The 18,777-nt window shown below is 43.2% G+C and overlaps 1 protein-coding gene across 2 annotated transcripts in view; it reads left to right on the top strand.

The window, feature by feature from the left end:
* DDX10 (DEAD-box helicase 10) overlaps positions 1–18,777 on the top strand; it is a 170,830-nt gene that overhangs the window by 79,067 nt on the left and 72,986 nt on the right. For both annotated transcript variants that reach the window (XM_083609042.1, XM_083609043.1), the window contains exons 14-15: positions 14,564–14,677; positions 17,033–17,194. In XM_083609042.1, the coding sequence (XP_083465168.1) occupies positions 14,564–14,677; positions 17,033–17,194 (276 nt within the window). The remainder of the gene's footprint in view (positions 1–14,563; positions 14,678–17,032; positions 17,195–18,777) is intronic.

The following is an 18,777-nucleotide window of genomic DNA, read 5'->3' as shown; positions in this document are numbered from 1 at the left end:
CAACAAAGTGAACTGCTTTGGAAAGTGGTGGACTCTCATTCCTTGGCACGTTTGAAGCAGTGGTTGGATGGCCACATGTCAAGAATGCTTTAGTTGAGATTCCTGTATCACAAGACTTTGTACTAGACCTGGCACGTCTAACAGGTAGATTGTGATCTACCGTTAGATCAGTGAATGTCTGTGGTGGTAGATCACTACTGGTTCCCCACAAAGAAGCTGTACAACTTTGGCTCCTGCTCAACATTTTCACACTGCACCCCACTCAAAAACGGGGCTTTTGACCCAAACCCTCCTAAAAAAAAAAGCTCAACAACAACTTTGACATGAACCCCAAAAAGCAGGGTTTTTCTTCCTAAAGGAGGGGCATAGGTCATTGCCAGTTTTTAACTACGTGAGTAGATAATAATATTGATAATAATGATAATAATGATAATAATAGTAATAATAATAGTAATTTATTATTTATACCCTGCCCATCTGGGCACTCTGGGCAGCTTCCAACAAAATACTGAAATATAGTGGTCTGTTAAACATTAAAAGCTTCCCCAAACAGGGCTGCCTTCAGATATCTTCTAAAAGTCTGGTAGTTGTTCTTCTCCTTGACATCTGCTGGGAGGGTGTTCCACAGGGCAGGTGCCACTACCGAGAAGGCCCTTTGCCTGGTTCCCTGTAACTTGGCTTCTCGCAGTGAGAAAACCGCCAGAAGGCCCTCGGCGCTGGATCTAGATGATCCTTGGGTCCCTTCCAACTCTACAATTCTGATTCTGTGATTCTTTTATTCTAAGATTCTAAGATTCTAAAGCTATCCCTGGCAGGTGGTTCAGAAGGATGCCTTTGTCAGATGGTATCATGTACTTATCAGAGGTGCAGCAGGACCAAGGGATCATGTTCCACAACTCCAGTTTCTGGCTTAGGCCAGCTAATAAGATGACCAAGGCTGTCTTACTCCCCAAACCCAAACATGGACTGAATGGGTCTGTGTGAGAGTGATTGTTTAGAAGTAAACTGGTTTAACCACAGAATGTGCATTTTACAGTGCAATCCTATACATGTTTACTCAGAATTAATCTTCGTTGACGCAGATATCAATGGGACTTCCTCCCATTAAATGTGTATAGGACTGTGGTCTTAGGACATGATATATGCACCCTTAGTAAATGATATATGAAAACCAAAAGCCTAGGAGGAATAAGAGAAACCAGAACAAAAAAATACAAACAAAAAAAAATCTTCATATAGGCTATGAAAAATTTATTAGATGTTTAAAAATATAAAACCTCATTTGCAACTGGGGTTAGGTTTTTTGTGGGCGGGTTGAGAATATTGTTGGAATGGTGCTGTGCGATGAATACAAATGATTGCATAACACTTTAAAATATTGTTTCAGAGAAGTGAGAATTGCAAATGAAAACTAGAGCAGAGGCAAGGGAATAGTTCTGGAGGAAGAGTTATTTCACATCGCTTGAATGAATACCTCTAACCTTTCAGGAAAAGCAACAGCTAAGAACGGCATATACTTAAAAGTAGTAAAAATATATTTTAAAAATAAAGGATTTACACAGGGTTATGTGTAATCTGCAGTGAAGCTTGCGTACACAGGCAGTGCAAATTCTGCAACATTTTTATATGGGGCTAAGAGACATCACCTTGCCAACAAAGGTCCGTATAGTTAAAGCTATGGTTTTTCCAGTAGTGATGTATGGAAGTGAGAGCTGGACCATAAAGAAGGCTGATCGCCGAAGAATTGATGCTTTTGAATTATGGTGCTGGAGGAGACTCTTGAGAGTCCCATGGACTGCAAGAAGATCAAACCTCTCCATTCTTAAGGAAATCAGCCCTGAGTGCTCACTGGAAGGACAGATCCTGAAGCTGATACTTTGGCCACCTCATGAGAAGAGAAGACTCCCTGGAAAAGACCCTGATGTTGGGAAAGATAGAGGGCACAAGGAGAAGGGGACAGCAGAGGACGAGATGGTTGGATAGTGTTCTTGAAGCTACCAGCATGAGTTTGACCAAACCGCAGGAGGCAGTGGAAGGCAGGAGTGCCTGGCGTACTCTGGTCCATGGGGTCACGAAGAGTCGGACACGACTAAACGACTAAACAACAACAACAAAAATTATGCAGATATGTATTCCCAATTGCTGGGAATGCCAAGTGAAGGAAGAGCACTGTTGCACTTGGGTCCTGCTTGCAGGATTCCTGCTGGCATCTGGTTGGCCACCGTGAGAACAGGATGTTGGACTAGGTGGGACTTTGGTCTGATCCAGCAGGGCTGCTATCATGTTCTTCTGCATGATTCATGTTGCTTTGCATAATTCATTGCAAAACATTTTGCTGTTTTGTATCTTTCTGGTTTTGCAAGTTATGGGAAAGAACAAGGAGATATGTTGAGGTGCAGCTCCAACACCAAACACAGAAAATAAATTGTGGGCACTTCTTCCTGGTTCTTTTAATCTCTGCACAACTCATTCCTCAGCTCCTTTTCATTCCCACAAACACTCACCTTCCTGCCTACACACCCATCCTGTCTGTCCTGGTATTGAGTTGATAGTAGAGTCTTAAACCCTCGTCCCTCACTTTAGAAAAGCTCATTCCTTATCTGTCTTAAGTCCTAATGCAAAATGTTTGTGCCACCCTGCTTTTACCTCTACTCTTTAATACTGCTTTCATTGTTTGGATAACATAGCAATTTATCATTTTCTTGATTTTTGCTTCAATAATACGTTGTGAAATCCTCACCCTGATTTCCAAGGGTATGGTTTTTCAGATCTTTGCCAAATTGCCTTGAAGATGGATTTTAAAAAATAAATCTAGCACTTATATCTGCTGCACACAACCGATTCCTTCTGAAGCATTTGCTGAAACAGTGGCGTTGACACTTACAGATGTTTTCAAATTATCACAATTGTTTAGCATTGTGCTGAACAAGCAGGAATTTCTGTAAAAACGCATTCCTCTGGATCTGCTTATGGCAGCTTTAACATGCTAGGATAACTCGCTTGAAATGAGAAAAAGATCAGCGTGTTAATTTTCTCAGGGTTTTGAACTTGCTGCCTATTCATCTGGTTTTTAATGAAAGAGTGTGAAACTGCGGTTGAATGAATATTGAATTTTTTTTTGTGTGTGTGTGTGCGCGCGCGCACATTTCTTTGTGTGGAAAACAGCTATACACTTGAGTTTGTTACTTGGATCATAAGACAGGATTTTCTGTCCAGCATCTGCCTGATTAATTCACGCCAAAAAGTGAAATTTAGCCCCGACCCTCAATCCTATAGAGCAGCAATAGGAAACCTGTGACCCTGCAGGTGGAGTTTGTTGGACTCCCAACTCCCATAAACCACAGCCAGTATAGCTAATGGCAAGGAATTGTTGGCTTTGTAGTCCAACAATGGCTGGAGGGGGTACAGGTTCACCATCTCTGCAGTAGGGATTCTCTGCTGTGTGAAAAGCTCCCTTCTTTTAGAATACAGTCGTACCTTGGAAGCCGAACAAAATCTGTTCCGGAAGTGCTTTTGACAAGCAAGGCGTGGCTTCCGATTGGCTGCACGTTTGGCTTCCAAAGAACGTTTGCAAACCGGAACACTCAATTCCGGGTTTGCGGCGTTCGGGAGCCAAAACGTTTGACTCGCAAGGCGTTTGGCTTGCATGTGAGGCAGAAAGGGTTGAGTGTAACCTTCTCCGTGATGTGCTGCTTCCTATGTGAAATTCTTCCTATCATTGGGGCTCAAAAGGCTATAGCTCGGTTATATTTTGCATGTAGCGTTATATTTTTTCAGGTAGATGGTTCCATGTTGAATCCCTGGCATCTACAGGTATAGCTGATAGAGACTCCCTTCTCAAACACTGGAGAGCTACTGCCTGCCAGTGTAGACCAGGGATAGCTAATGTGGTGCCCAGGGCTGGGCGATATCTGCTTTTCAACATTGTGATATATCACCAGCTAAACATTGCAATATATAATAATAATAATATATTACAATGTTTGAAATAAGGATGGAGCTATGTTGAGGTATTGGCTGGCTTCATGGTTTCCCCCACATTGTGATTTTTGCATAGCATACACAGAGACACATCATTATTCACAATATATTGCCAGGTCAAAAATTATGAAACCAATATCATGATATGTAATGAAACCAGTTTTGGATGATATATCACCCAGCCCTAACACACACCATGATTCGCAATATATTGCTAGGTCAAAAACTATGAAACTGATACCACAATATGGACTTCAAACCAGTTTGGGACGATATATCAGTATATTGTTCAGCCCTAGTGGAGCCCTCCAGATGTTTTTGGATGGCCTGTCCCAGCATACCTTGCTGGCTAGAGCTGAGGGTGGTAGTAGTCCAACAACATAAGGAGGGAACTCTGTTGGCTATCCAAGGTGTAGGCAGAACTGAGCTAGATGGACCAATGTTCTGACTTAATATAAGGCAGTTTCTTATGTTCCTATATCCATTGGGGAGCTTTCAAGCATGTACACTCACATCTGAATTCTGAAGCAGTACAGTCCTAGGAGGTCTGTACAGATGGCTGTTTCTCCCCCCCCCCACACTGCTTCAAACTTTTTAATTGTATTCCTTTTTTTGATAACAGTAGAGAGTAACAATACCCATAACCAATTGGGGACATAGTTGTGCTTTCTTTAGAGACACTGGGCTCTTTATCATGACAGTGTTGTCATATCTGACTGGCCTTCTATTCACATATGGGCATAGATTGTTCCAAAATAACTTCTTTGCGCTCAGTGGAATGAGCCCGGGGGACAATGAAGATATCTTTTGCTTTTAAGAAATGGGGATAAAATAGCTGAAAGTAGCAATAACCTGGGAACTTTAAGTAAATTGATAATGTAAAAGAGGTGATTATGAAAAAGTAATTTGCAATTTCTGTATATTCAGGTGCCTTTAGAAGTTTTATATCTGATTTATTTCCTTGAACTTGTACTTCAGTTTTTGCCCCATGAACCTTTCATATAAATTGTATGTGCTTGATGAAGAATTTTCAAAATTCAAGTTACTTCCACATCTTGAAACTTCTGGGTTGGGGTAGTAAGCTTGTATATTTAATTGGTAGTAATCTCAGGAGAACAGAAAATATATGAAATAGCCTTCAGTTTTTGTTTTGAAATATTTATATTTTACAAGCTTCTGCTGTGAAGCTGAAATGCATTGAGATTTCATATCCGTAATAATAGGAAATTCATTTTGTGTAGTGTATCTGCGGCTGGGCAAGAAATGAGAATTCTTAAATAATAAATATTACCCCTCTAATTGAATAATGCTCAGGTAGGTAAAGTAAATTGAGCTTCCAAGGTTAAGTGCTTGATTTAAATGCTTGACATAGGGCAGCAGTTTGCTTGCTTTAAGAGGCCACAGTGAAAAGCTGAGTAGATGTTCCTAAGGCTTTATAGAACATTACAACAGCAGAGCTAGTATTACTGCATGAGTTTTATTGCTAATTTTCTTTTTCCCACTAGCTAAGCATTTTAGCAATGAAAGTTATTGACGAAATGATAGGGTAATGCCAAAGGCCAGGATTCAAATACTCATGCTACAAGATTGTTCTTTGGACTGGTGTTTTTTGATCAGTAGCTTTTCTTCAACACATTTCCCACCTGTCAGGATGATGGGCAGATTGCTATTAAATCGTGAAAAGGTTTTGGAGGATGCGTTTTGAACTCTTCCCCCCCCCTCGCCTGCCCGCCTCCTGGCATGACTCCTTGTGCTTTTATTTGTTTTCATTTGATGCCTTTAGTTCCTCTCTTAGCAGCTGACAAAACCAAAATGATAAAAATGTGTAAAACCAGCTTATTTCAAAAACCAGACTCAAAAGTATCCACATTTCTCATTATCGTCTTCCTATGCAGAATTTTCTTCTCTTCGTATCTTGGTTGCAGACAGCAATGCTCAAGTGTTCCCTCCTTAGCTTCCTTCAAGTCTCCCTGCCCCCACTCCATATTTTTGTCACTTCTGACATGCTCGACAGCCTGACTAGCTGTGTGAATGGATGATGATTTCTGTACAGTATAACCATTCTGGAATGAAAGACATTCCTTTTATTTTTTAGCGTTTTGACTGTTTTTAACTGGGTTGTAAGGGCACTTTGTGGGATGTGCCTGGGAGGAGAGGAGTGGGGGATAGCAGGGGGAGACCCCATTATAGTGGTTCTGGGTAGGGGGAGGTATGGTGTGGGAGGTGGGGCAGATTAGGCAAGGGGCACACGACATAGGCAGTTAGTGACTGTGTCGTGTGCTAGCCCCTCCTCCAACCTGGGGAATTGTGGTTGCCATATCAGCCAGCCCTTGGGTCTGTGTACTGCTGCTGTTAAATGCTAGCTCTGCCCAGAATAAAATCTCCCTCATCCATGATCTGATTATGGATGAGGTGGCTGATCTGGCATGTATCACTGAAACGTAGGTGGGTGAACAGGGTGGTGGTGTTCTTACCCAGCTATGCCCACCTGGATACTCAGTGCAGCATCAGGCCAGACTCGAGGGAGAGTTGCTGTGGTCTATAGAGATTCTATCTTCAGGCTCTCTGTCCAGTCGGCAGGGGGGGAGGGATTCTAGAAAGTATGTTCCTGGCATTGGGCAATCGGGACAGGCTAGGAATTCTACTGGTTTACCACCCACCTCGCTGCCCAGGTGGCAGAGCTGGTCGTGGAGGCAGTGTTCTGGGAGACTTCGACATCTGTGCTGAGGCAGCTGGCTCTGGGGCGGCTCAGGACTTCATGGCTGCCATGCCAACCATGGGGCTGTCCCAACATGTCACTGGCCCAACGCACATGGCAGGCCATGCTCTGGACCTTGTTTTCGCAACTAGGCAGAAAGAGGGTAATTTGAAGGTGGGGGACACTGACATTAGTCCACTGTCATGGTCAGATCACTTCCTGTTGAGATTTAGGCTGTCGGCACCTTTTCCCCTCCACAGAGGTGGGGGACCTATTAGGAAGGTCTGCCCTTGGAGGTTGTTGGATCCAGTGGGATGCCAAATAGCTCTGGGTGGGGGTTCCGGCTGATAGGATGGTGCCCCTGTCGAAGCCCTGACACACCTCTGGAAGGCCTGAATGGCTTGGGCTATTGACACAATCACCCTTGAGTGCCGTCTCCCACTTTGTGGAGCCTGTTTGGCCCCCTGGTGTACTCTGGAGTTTAGGGTGAGGAAGCAAGCTGGGAGACCGCTTGAATGCAAGTGGAGGAAAGATCTGAGTGAATGCAACAGAACACTGGTACGGGCTCCTTATTGAGTCTACCTAGTAGCACTGAAGGCAGCAAAGGAGGCATACGTTGCTGCCTCCATTGCATCCTCATTATGTCATCCGGCAGAGCTTTTGTGGGTTGTATGGGGCCTTTTACAGGCTGGCCCAAAGAAGGTGGCAATACTTCAGATGTGCTTGCAGAGCAAGTAGTTCCAGGTGATTCAAGCAAGCAAATCCAATGCTTACAGAGCAAAAGTGTAAAGCAAACTGTCATGGGATGTAAGATTCCAAAATCTTACCTCAGTAGATCTGCCCTTTGCAACTCTTTATGACAAATAGTTTGGAAAGCTTGCATTATTGCAAGGGCTACTCAAAAATGGACAACCTTTTATCTGCCGAGGGGGTAATTTGTCAGGGGCTGCATGTCAGTGATGGGAAGTGAGATTTCTTTGTATAGAATTGTAGAGTTGGAAGGGACCTCAAGGGTCATGCAGGAATCTCAGCTAAAGCATCCATGACAGATGGTCATCCAACTGTTGCTTAAAAACCTCCAAGGAGAATCCACCACCTTCTGATGGAGTCTGTTCCTCTGTCAAATAGCTCTTACTGTCAGAATGTTTTTCCTGGTATTAAATCAGAATCTCCTTTCTTGTAACTTGAATCCATTGGTACGGGCGCTGCCCTCCAGAGCAGGAGAAAGCAAGCTTGCTCCATCCTCCATGTGACAGCTGGGTGACATGGATCATATTCTTGAATTGTGTATGGCTAATTACGAACGATTGCCTTCCAGATTATGCTCTTTCCTCAAAAGAAATTTTCACTTAACATTTTTGAAAGCTTCTTGTCCAGTTACCGTTCGAATCAATATCATAGCCTAGCTGAGAAACTTGAAGATGATTAATGTAATTTTAAGGTCAAATTGGAATTGGCTGTGTTAAAGGCTGCTCTTAGAGGTAGACAGCAGGAGGATGCAGTTAATTAACTGCGATGGCTTATTAAATTCAAGAGAAATTACTTTTTTTCACGTTTGACGGGAACTTTTATATTATTATTAAACTTCATCCCATTTGCTTGGTTTGGACATACCACTCAATCACAGCTTAGTGTTATACACACAAGTTTTGGACACTACCACTTCTCTTCCCTTGTGAACACAAGACGAGGAGATGAAAAACCTCCATTTTTAATATTTAAACTAACCAGACTTCCTTGATGCATCTGAACTTGGGAACTCTGGTTGCTTTACAGTCTAGTTAGTTCAAACAAGCCAGGGTTAAAGTGTGTGTTTTAGATTCTGTCTTGCTCACTGTCTGTATCAAATAGGCACAAACTGCTTATGATGGTTGAGGTCTATCAATGCAGGTCCCTGTCAGTAGTGGACAGTGTGCTGGGGCTGTGCTGCCCACCTGACCTTCCTCTACCTGAGTTGCTACTACATACTGGGACATTGAGAGGGTGGAGTAAGATGAATGTGCTGGTAGGAGCACCCAGTTAGTTGTATCTGCTGATGCGTTTGCACAGTGCCAACTTTGCAATCACCTTGTCTGTCCCATTCAGTTTCCTAGTATGCAGCAGCGACTCAGCCCCCTATGCCAGACCTTTCCAAACTGTGTGTTGCGACACATTAAGTGTGTCGGCTGCAGTGTGTAGGTGCGTTGTGTGAACGCTGGAAAAGGGTTAGTTTAATCTTTGGTTTGCTAGTAAAACTGAATTAATGTGTCGCAAAATGATGCAAGTCTGCAAAGTGTGTCACCAACACGAAAAGTTTGGAAAGCTCTGCTCTGTGCAGATATACTTCCCAGTGCGTGCATGGTAATTAGTCCTGGAGACAATGCGTCATCTGCATATATACAAATAATTTATTATTATTATTAACTGCACAGTGCTTTCTTATAGGCTGTGTGCAGCCTCAGCCTGCCCAGTTTCCACTGAGCCTCTCTTAGAAATAGTACCATCTACACAGGCCAGTAGCAGCTCTCTTGGATTTCAGACAAATCTGGAGGGCTATAGATTCCCTGCAGATTAAGAGGACAGGAAGGAACCAATCAAGTTTGAGCCTACCATGGTTTTTTCATGGGTGGGGGGAATTGTCCAAACATTGCCAATGCACTTCTTGCTTTGGCTTTCAGAAAGCTGTTCTTTTAAGAATCACCCACCCTCAGTTTTAAGAAACAGGCATCTCTAAATGCAGGTGAAACAAAACAATGCTGCTCAGCCTTTCCAGGACTAACAAAGCGTCTTGGTGAAACAGAAGATTGTTTTCGGCATAAATATGCTCAGCGTGTATATGATAACCAAAGTAAATACACTCTTAAGATCCTTCGTGCAGAATTCCCAGGGCAGTCAAATCGAAGGCTAACTGCAGATTTCCCTTTTACCTTATGTGGAAGATTTAGACTGCTTACAAAGCAATTTTATGTCAATTATTTTACCAAATCAGCTAATACGCTGATATATTCTTTGCTTAAAGAGTCCATTAAATGCCACAGTGACAAAGTTAATTGCATAGTTACATGCTATGAAATCTCACAATAAAGCCCTTGACTAAAAGACCTTTTACTGCCAGCTGTACCCAAGGCTGTGTGTACTCCGTGCCAAGGAAACTCAAATTGTGCTGTCATAAATTATGCACATTTGCATCTCGTTACTTCGTCTCTTTATTTAGCGTACTCTATCTTGCTTCCAAGGTTCAGATTTTTAGAGAACCTGGAGTCTGTGGCATAGGCTGGTTTGGTAGAGGAAGAAGTGAAGGCATGTTGACTGGGATACGAAATATATGGGCCCACCAGAAACCCTCTCAATGCATGGGCATTGCTTTGCTCATGTTCCTGTCCCATCTTCCTTCCATGACAAAGCTCAAAACTGAAAATCATGGGCAGCATGCTGAAAGGGGCTGATGGGAGTTGTAGTCCAGAACACCTGGGGAGCACCAGGTTGGCGATTGCAGCTGCCATCTGGCACTGGAGCTCTTTAAAATTAGCAACTCTTTGCTTGTTTGGGCTGGAGAAGCTTTGTCTTCTGCAACAACACCCCTGTTTTGCTCATGCATTTATTTGAGAAATCAAATTCTCTCAGAATCTCAGAATCTCCATTTCCAGGTATGCCATTGTACAGTATCTGGAAGAAGGATAATGAGGAAGTGTGAAGTAGTGCGATTTTTCTGAATTAATGATGTGACACCATTCAGGTGTGCTTTAATACCCAGTCTGGCACATACGCAAGCCGAAATGTTAGCAGCTCTGCTTACTTCAATGTAACTTAATTCAAAAAGGCATACATTTGCATTTGGGACTGTATAGATAATTATTTCCCCTGCCTGTTGTTTTTCATAATTCACAATTTGCATTTGTCAGCTCCACGGTGTAATAAACGAAAAACCTAGCAGGCTGCCTTTGTCAAACTAATAGCAGTTGTACAGCAATTCAAACTATTCAATTAAACTGTTCTTAGCAATGTCCTCCCATGTGTTTCATCCGCATGCCACCATCCGTACTCACTTTCATCTAGCCTTCCTGGTTGCATCGTGCTTTTTGAAACCATGAAACCTTCTCTTGACACCTACCATCTTACCTACTATGTAAGATTATGTACCTTCTGAACCACAGTGGGGGAGATTGGGGGCCAAGGGTGTGTGGGATATCTATGAGGGCCTAGGGGAGCGGCACTCGCTGGAGTTACCCCTGTTGTCTTCTCCCACTGTGAACCTTCACATCTTCAGGCAAATTCTTCTGCATGCTGTGTGTGTGTGTGTGTGTGTGTGTGTATGTATGTATATATCACAGTTCTGCTCATTTTGCGAGTGGAAATGAACTTGTCAGCATTAATTGGCACTACGTATAGCTTGCAGCTTTTCATCTCATCATAGAATGTTGCCCTTTCCTCCATCAAAAGTACTTTCCACAACTTCGAAAGCAAAGGTTTCTGAGTGTTGTGGGGCAGAAAGAAACATTTTGTTAATGTCAGCAAAATAATGTTCTTAGTTCAGCATCAAAGCTCATACCTGCCCTTGGTAAACGCTTTTCTTCTTTTAACTGGAGGCACAACTCTTTAAAAAAAGAAAGAAAAAGAAGATGAAACATCAAAACAGCTACTTCATATTTTTTCTCCCAGCCTCTTTTACATCACACGTACTGGAAACACAGACCCTAAAACAGATTTTTCTGCAGTATTACCCCTCACAGAGGCTGTTTTGTGTAGGTGTGGAGCGGATGAAGGAACCATTACCAAGGTAAGACATCGGTCCAGCACATCCACCGCCTCACCTGCAGATGCAAAGGAAAAGTAGAGCTGTGTGTTGTCAGCATATTGCTGACATTGCACTCCAAAACTCCAAATGACACCACTCGGCAGTTTCATGTAGATGTTAAATAGCATAAGGCAGTGGTTTTCAACTAGTGTGCCATGGCACCTGTCAGGGAACTGCCATCGGAGCCCGAGGGAGAGGGAGGGCTCCAGAGGGGTTCGGGAGAGCGTCCCGGGAGGGAGAGAAGCAGCCCATCTTCTGGGGAAGGAATTCAGCGTAGCACCAGTGGAGAAGGGGGGCAGATGGGGGAATCGGCGAGGTGGCTCCATGACTCCTCGCCAGAGACCAGCGGGGAGAGCACGGGTCCTCCGCTGCCCACACCCTCCCTGCACAGAAGGCTTCCGCGCAGGGAGAGTAGGTGGCGACTAGGCGTCAAAGAGCTTCTTTGCTGGAAGAAGTTCAAGAAACGCCCACTGACGGATTCTGCCAGCGATTGAGACAGCCACGGGTGAGAGGCTGTCCAGACAGAAAGGGTTCACCCAGTTAACCTAGCCAGGTGTGGCGTCGATTTACGCACGAGCAACCCCTAGAACCATTACAGCACCCTTGTTGTTGTTGTTGTTGTTTAGTCGTTTAGTCGTGTCCGACTCTTTGTGACCCCATGGAGCAGAGCACGCCAGGCACTTCTGTCTTCCACTACCTCCCACAATTTAGTCAAAGTCATGCTGGTAGCTTCGAGAACACTGTCCAACCATCTCGTCCTCTGTCGTCCCCTTCTCCTTGTGCCCTCCATCTTTCCCAACATCAGGGTCTTTTCCAGGGAGTCTTCTCTTCTCATGAGGTGGCCAAAGTGAGCACTCAGGGCTGATTTCCTTAAAAATGGAGAGGTTTGATCTTCTCCAGAAGGATACCATGGTTGATGGTATCAAAAGCTGCTGAGTGGTTGCAGAGAATTAACAGGGAAGGTGACCAAAGCAGTTTCTGTGCCAAAACCGAGCCTAAACCCCAATTGAAATGGATCTAGAGAATCAGTTTCCTCCAAAAGCACCCAGGTCTGGTCCATAACCACCCACCCAAGAGCCTTGCCCAAGAAGGGGAGATGAGCAACTGGCCAGTAGTTACTTAAGTTTTTTGAGTCCATGGAGGGTTTTACCGCTGCCTCCTTCAAACAGGCAGGAGCCACCGCCTCTTGTAAGGAGGTGTTGATCACCTCCCTGGCCCAGCCAGCTGTCACCTCCCTGCAAGTTTTTTTCAGCCACGAGGGGCAAGAGTGCAAGTGGTTGTCCGGACCAATCCAAGCACCTTGTCCACATCCTCAGGCCTTACCAACTGAAACTCATCCAACACAGCAGGACTCTACTAGGATGTAAAGTGCAGTAGATGCTGAAATGTTCCTGGAACAGTTGAAATAAGCCCCTGGTTCCCTGCTCACCTGTTTCTGGAAGGCGGCAGAGTCTCTTCTAAAATGTTCAAAACGGAATCAATATTGCCATTGCTGGAGACCTGGATGAAATCTGAATCAGTTTTAAGCCCTCCCTGCCGAATTGCCTCCGGCTGCCTGTTTTCCTAATGTTAGAGGTAGTTATTGAAAGTGGCAGGTTAAAAATTGGATTCCAGAGGGCAAGATATGATTGACTATGTAATTTTCATTAAAGCCCACAAGGAAATGTATATTCATGCCTTCATTTCTCTTTGCCCCTTATTCTGGATGGAAATCATTGTGGAGAGCACACTTAACGATATCCATTTCTTGCTTACTAAGATGGAAGCAATAGAACAGGAAATAAGGAACAATTTTCTCTCCTTGTTTAATTTCATTGCTCTTGGCCTGGGGGCATGCTATGCATCTATTTCAAATGATTCCAGCAAAAAAGGGCTTGGCATGCAAGATACCTGAGCTAAAGTTTGTATGGTACCTTGTAGTGCTAAATTCTTCTTCGTCTTTCTTCTTCTCAGTTTTACTTTGAATATTATGTATTATGTTTGTAAGAAACTTAAAAAGAGTAGACACTTTCCAGGCCATGCAGGTGTCCCATATCACAAACTTTTCTTCACATTTCAGTAGTGGAGCTGCTACTTGAATGTGGAGGCAGTTTTTCACTGCCTCTGTAGTGTCTTAAAGGTAAAGGGACCCCTGACCATTAGGTCCAGTCGCGGACGGCTCTGGGGTTGCAGCGCTCATCTCGTTTTATTGGCCAAGGGATCCGGCGTACAGCTTCCGGGTCATGTGGCCAGCATGACTAAGCCACTTCTGGCGAACCAGAGCAGTGCACGGAAACAGCGTTTACCTTCTGCCAGAGTGGTACCTATTTATCTACTTGCACTTTGACATGCTTTCGAACTGCTAGGTTGGCAGGAGCAGGGAGCAACGGGAGCTCACACCGTTGCGGGGATTCGAACCGCTGACCTTCTGATCGGCAAGTCCTAGGCTCTGTGGTTTAACCCACAGCGCCACCTGCGTCCCATCTTAGAGGGGTTCTTTTGGCAACAGAGGGCTGCTTGACAAAGTTATAAAACTTTACTCTGAAGGTGATTCAGATGTGCGCACATCAGGCAGTCTTCAACACCTTTGGAAGCTGTGTCCAGTTGTGAAATCCCAAACCCAAAAATATAAGACGTTGCAATCGATTCTTGGTTTACGTATTAATTCTTTTATGTTAAGTGCAGCATCTGAAGATATATTCAGAATTCCTTTTCCCCTACAAGGTTCACTAAAGGCTGAGCCTGAGCATCTTCTGAAAGCAATGCAGCTTCTTGTTTTATGGGTTGGGCATCAGCTGGTGGGAATAAATGTGAGGTGATTTAGACTTATTTTTGCTGCAGTTTTTAAATGTATTTGTGGGAGGGGGGTTATTGGTTTGTGTTTGTTTTTGTCTTATTATGTATTTTGTGTTCTCAACTTGTATTTTTATGTTGTGAACCACTGTGATCTTTGGATGAAGGGTGGCATAAAAATTTAATAAATTAATTAATACAACAACAACAACACGTGTGCTCTTTGTAGCACAGATGTGCCTTTTGCTTGGTGGCAGTGGCTTATTTTCATCCTTTTCCTGGAATGCCTCTTTGCTAAAAGTTAACCATGCTGTCTTTCTTCTGCTCTTCTTTTATAGAGTACATCGAATTCAAAGCCAAAAAAGAAAATAACTAAAACAAAAGAAGCTAAAAAAGTATTGAAGAGAAAATTTAAAGTAAACACAAAAATTGTGTTTACTGAAGATGGAGAGGTAAGATCTAAGAAAACTGGCTGGCTTATACTAAGAAGTGTGTGTGTGTGTGTGTGTGTGTGTGTGTGTGTTGGTGTTGGGCCTAGGACACAAGCTTTCAAATTTTGGCACACACTTCCCACATTGGGGTGTGCCAATAAATTATGAAGTGGTTTTGGAATACCAAGACCTTGCAAAGGATTTTTGTCATATTCAGTTGATACTGTCCTGGCCGATTAGAATTCCACCAGTACTCCCTGCACACTGTAGGGAAGATGGATAATGGTTGTCAGGCTCTTTTTCAGATATATTTGTCATTAGTGATCTTGTTGAACACCCCCAAAGAAGTTCCCAAGAGGAACCCCAGAGTTCAGCCTGAGCACCACTGTGTTTTCACTGAAAATATAAAAATTATCTCCTAGTCTTCATTATCAGGCACTTAGATGTGTGATTTGCAAAATGCTAATTACCAGGAATGTGCTTTTCGGGGGTCTGCAAAACCACAATAAAACTAAGAGGAAGAAATACTGGTGGCCTTTTCCATAGCAGATGGTGACAATTGTCAGTTTCAATTCCTTCTGCAATCTAATGTGACTGTACAGTAACATGCAGGGTGGAAGAAAAGAGGAAGTGTTGCTAGGTTGCAGGTAGGTGTTGCTGAATTTGCACATGCTCTTTACCAGTGAAATACTGGTTATTCACAGTATGGTTTGGAACAGAGGCCCACCTCTCCCTTCCTGCATGCAACAGCTTTTGACCCCCTTCTATAGTCTCAAGGGCACAGTAGGCCAAATGCAGTCTTTGAGACTACACTGACCGATGATTATCACTGTGGCCATGTTTGTGGTACTAAATTTCTATGGAAATGCACCACAAGCAGATTACAATGGCCCATGATTTCTTGCCTGAAAACGAAGCATTTAGTTTGGCTGCACAGAAGGCTATGACAAACGCTCTGATTAAGCCGAAGTCGTAATGCTTTGCTTCTTAAAATAAATACAGCGCATTGCTGTTTCAAAGGCTAATTTGAAACTGCAGACGATGGATAAGTGAGTATAGTAGCTTGATAAAAAGTTGCCATGGTTTTTTCCTTCTTTTTAGGAAGCCCTATAATGTGTTTCTGTGGCAGCCATGGATGCTGAACTGTCAGTTTCTATAATTAGGTCGATGTATTAAGAGTGGTTTTTATGAATTTGTGTGAGGAATGATCGTGTTGGATGCGGCGCTGCGTTCAGAATGTGAAGTAGCAATATGGGCTTTGGTGATATATTCTCAGCTGATCTCAGAGGGAGAGAAATATGAAAACAAGACTTTAAAGACACAAGGGTGGTCTTTTCCGAAGCCTCTTCGTTTGACAATATCAGTTTGTATAATACTTGTATAACTCAACACATACTTTAGACAACACATACTATATGCAGCACCTAGTTGTTGTAGGTGCTTAGGAAGTACAGTATGAGAAATCTTATGTCCATGTGTGCATTTCTGCCTGCCAGCTCAGTGCATGCTGCATTGCAGATCCTGCACTGAGGAGAGGGCTGGACTAGCTGATTTTCAATGACTCTTCCAGGTCTATAATCCTGTCGTTCCAATGTGCCTGAGACCTTGCATTCACCATTGCACATCCATTGGTTCTTCCTTCCCCCCTCTCTCTCCATGCAGCAGACCTTGAGACTTTTGATTCTCCAAACACACTAACTCCCCATTTCCCAATAATTCCAAGAAGCTCATCATCCTGCTGTGCCGCTTTGCCATCCTTCCACGCTGCAAAATCCTTTTATTTGGATCCCAAACGCCTTGCTGCTACCCTCTACCTTTCTTTTCACTTAATTTCAAATGTTAGCTTAGGGTGCTTGCTTTTCCTTGAAGCAGCTCTTATTGGTTCTGTGTAAGATTTTGAGTTACCCAGTTGTTGCCTTCAAATAAAACATTGTGACAACTAATTATTTGCAATTAAATGTTCAATTACATTGAATTGAATTTACCAGTGGGACCCGCAACAAACTTGCAGTATGGTGTGCTCCTGTCCATTGTTATCATCGGGCAGACATACTCTATTCCACTGCCCCAACTATCTAGGTTTTTTGGGGGGGGGCATTTGGTCATTATTCTGTGGCCATTGAGGACACTCAGTGCTCACAGGGCTATTTTCAGGGTCCCCCAGGTTAGATTTCATTTTTTTTTTTGTACTTCTGCAGACCTTGAGGTTACTCCAGCTCTGTTGACACCTCTCTTGCTGTGTTGTGGCTGTTCCTGTTTTGGCTACATAAGTGACAGCACTTCAAGTCATGTACTTCAAGTCTGAGTCAACTCTTGAATCAGCATTAGAATGTAGGGTGATGCAGTGATATTTTTCATTGTTCTTTTTAAATCCAGCTAATTCAGCAGTGGCCACCCGCACAAAAATCTGTTCACGACGAAGCAGAAGATGACGACGACAGTGGTGGAATCAGTCTCAACAAAGCAAAAGAGAGGCTGCAGGAAGAGGACAAATTTGACAAAGAAGAATATAGGAAGAAGATTAAAGAAAAACACAGGGTAAGTTGATTTCTCTCCATTTGTCAGAATATTGGAGACAAAACGCTGTGAAATGCTGACATGTGTACCCTGGGGAATGAAGGATTTTGCATAACATTTATCCATTCCAAAACATTTGGATTTTTAAAAGCATTTTATAGAGTCTGGATGATGTTTTCCTGTTCTTCTCCACTGTATGAACTGGGGAGATGAGGCAGTAGAAGTGGACAACATGACTGCCTCTCACATCACCATTGCTATTCCCTGGGGACAGGCAACCGTGGCTGACAAGTGACTGTGTTGGCCTGCCGCTCCCATGTGACCTTCTAGCTTCAATTATTACAAGTGACATGGAAGCCAATATGCAACCCAACCACACTGGTTAGTTGCCTAACAGACCCTTACTCTATTTCAGAAATGAGGAAACTGTGTCCCCTCCAGTTGTCATTGAGCTACAACTCCCATATCCATACTGGCTGAGGCTGAGGAGAGTTGTAGTCCAACAAATTCTAGAGAGCCAAAATTTCCTCGTTCCGTATTGTGACACTGTTAAATTTTGGTTTCTTGATGCTCATAGGCAGAAAGCAGGGCAATGTTTGAAGGGTCATTATAGCAGAGGACATGATATTGTAAACCACCAAGAAGAGACCACTAGAGAGTCCTGTATCAATGAGGCCTTCGGCATAATACATTTTATTTAAATGCCTACATTTTTCATAGATGTGATTGAAACTCTTAATGCATTATTCAGGAAGTGTCATAGCTATAATGTGATTGATTTCAGCTATAATGTAAAGCTTTAATGTCGGTACTTTAAACTCCCTTTTTGGCATTAAAAAAAAAGTAAATTGTAGGCCATAAAAATGCAAAGATTGTTTCTGGGCCATTTATTTGTCATAAACCAGAGCTGAAAGTTTGTGAACTTGACAGCAGAGAATAGTTACAAAGGTTACTCTATCTCTATAATGCTCATTGATCATTCTCCGCATTATTGTTATTTATAGCATTTCTGTTGATAGGGCCTAAAAATCTATAACAGGTCAGAGCCCTGTTCTAGATAGATACAAGAAGAAATAATCCATGTTTCAAAGAATCTAAGGAACTATTAAAAGTTTACTGAAAAGTTCCTGACAAGGAGAGGCTGAAGAGATGGCAGCAGAATGTTTTATTATTTGGCAGGGGGTGGAAATAGCATGCCTACTTTTGTCTTCTGTAATTAGCCAGGAACATCAGCTGTAATTTAACATTGCATGTTGGTGTTGTGCATGTGGGGCTTAATACTAATACAGTATATCATCTTTTTTTTTGCTCAAGCTAGCCCCAGACTCCAAGCTCTTGAACTGCAGAGCTAACAGTGTTCTGGCCCTCATCCTTTTTGATTCCTACTTCCTATGTGCAGTCTCTGGGCAGCCCCACATACGGATTTTCACCTGCATGGAAGGGGTTTCTGAACGCTCTAGAACTGGGATGGAGAACTTGAGACCCTCAGTCTGCTTTTACGTGGCCCACAGCAGCATCTGGGTCTGCAGAGGCTCTCTAGATGGCCGTTCTGGAAAATGCTTCCTGTGGTGTGTGCATGTGTGTGAAGGCTGGGGAACAGAGAG

This window comes from Podarcis filfolensis (assembly GCF_964270895.1).
Source record: "Podarcis filfolensis genome assembly, chromosome: 4".
Classification (NCBI taxonomy): Eukaryota; Metazoa; Chordata; class Lepidosauria; order Squamata; family Lacertidae; genus Podarcis; species Podarcis filfolensis.
This window is presented reverse-complemented; position numbering and strand designations above follow the sequence as displayed.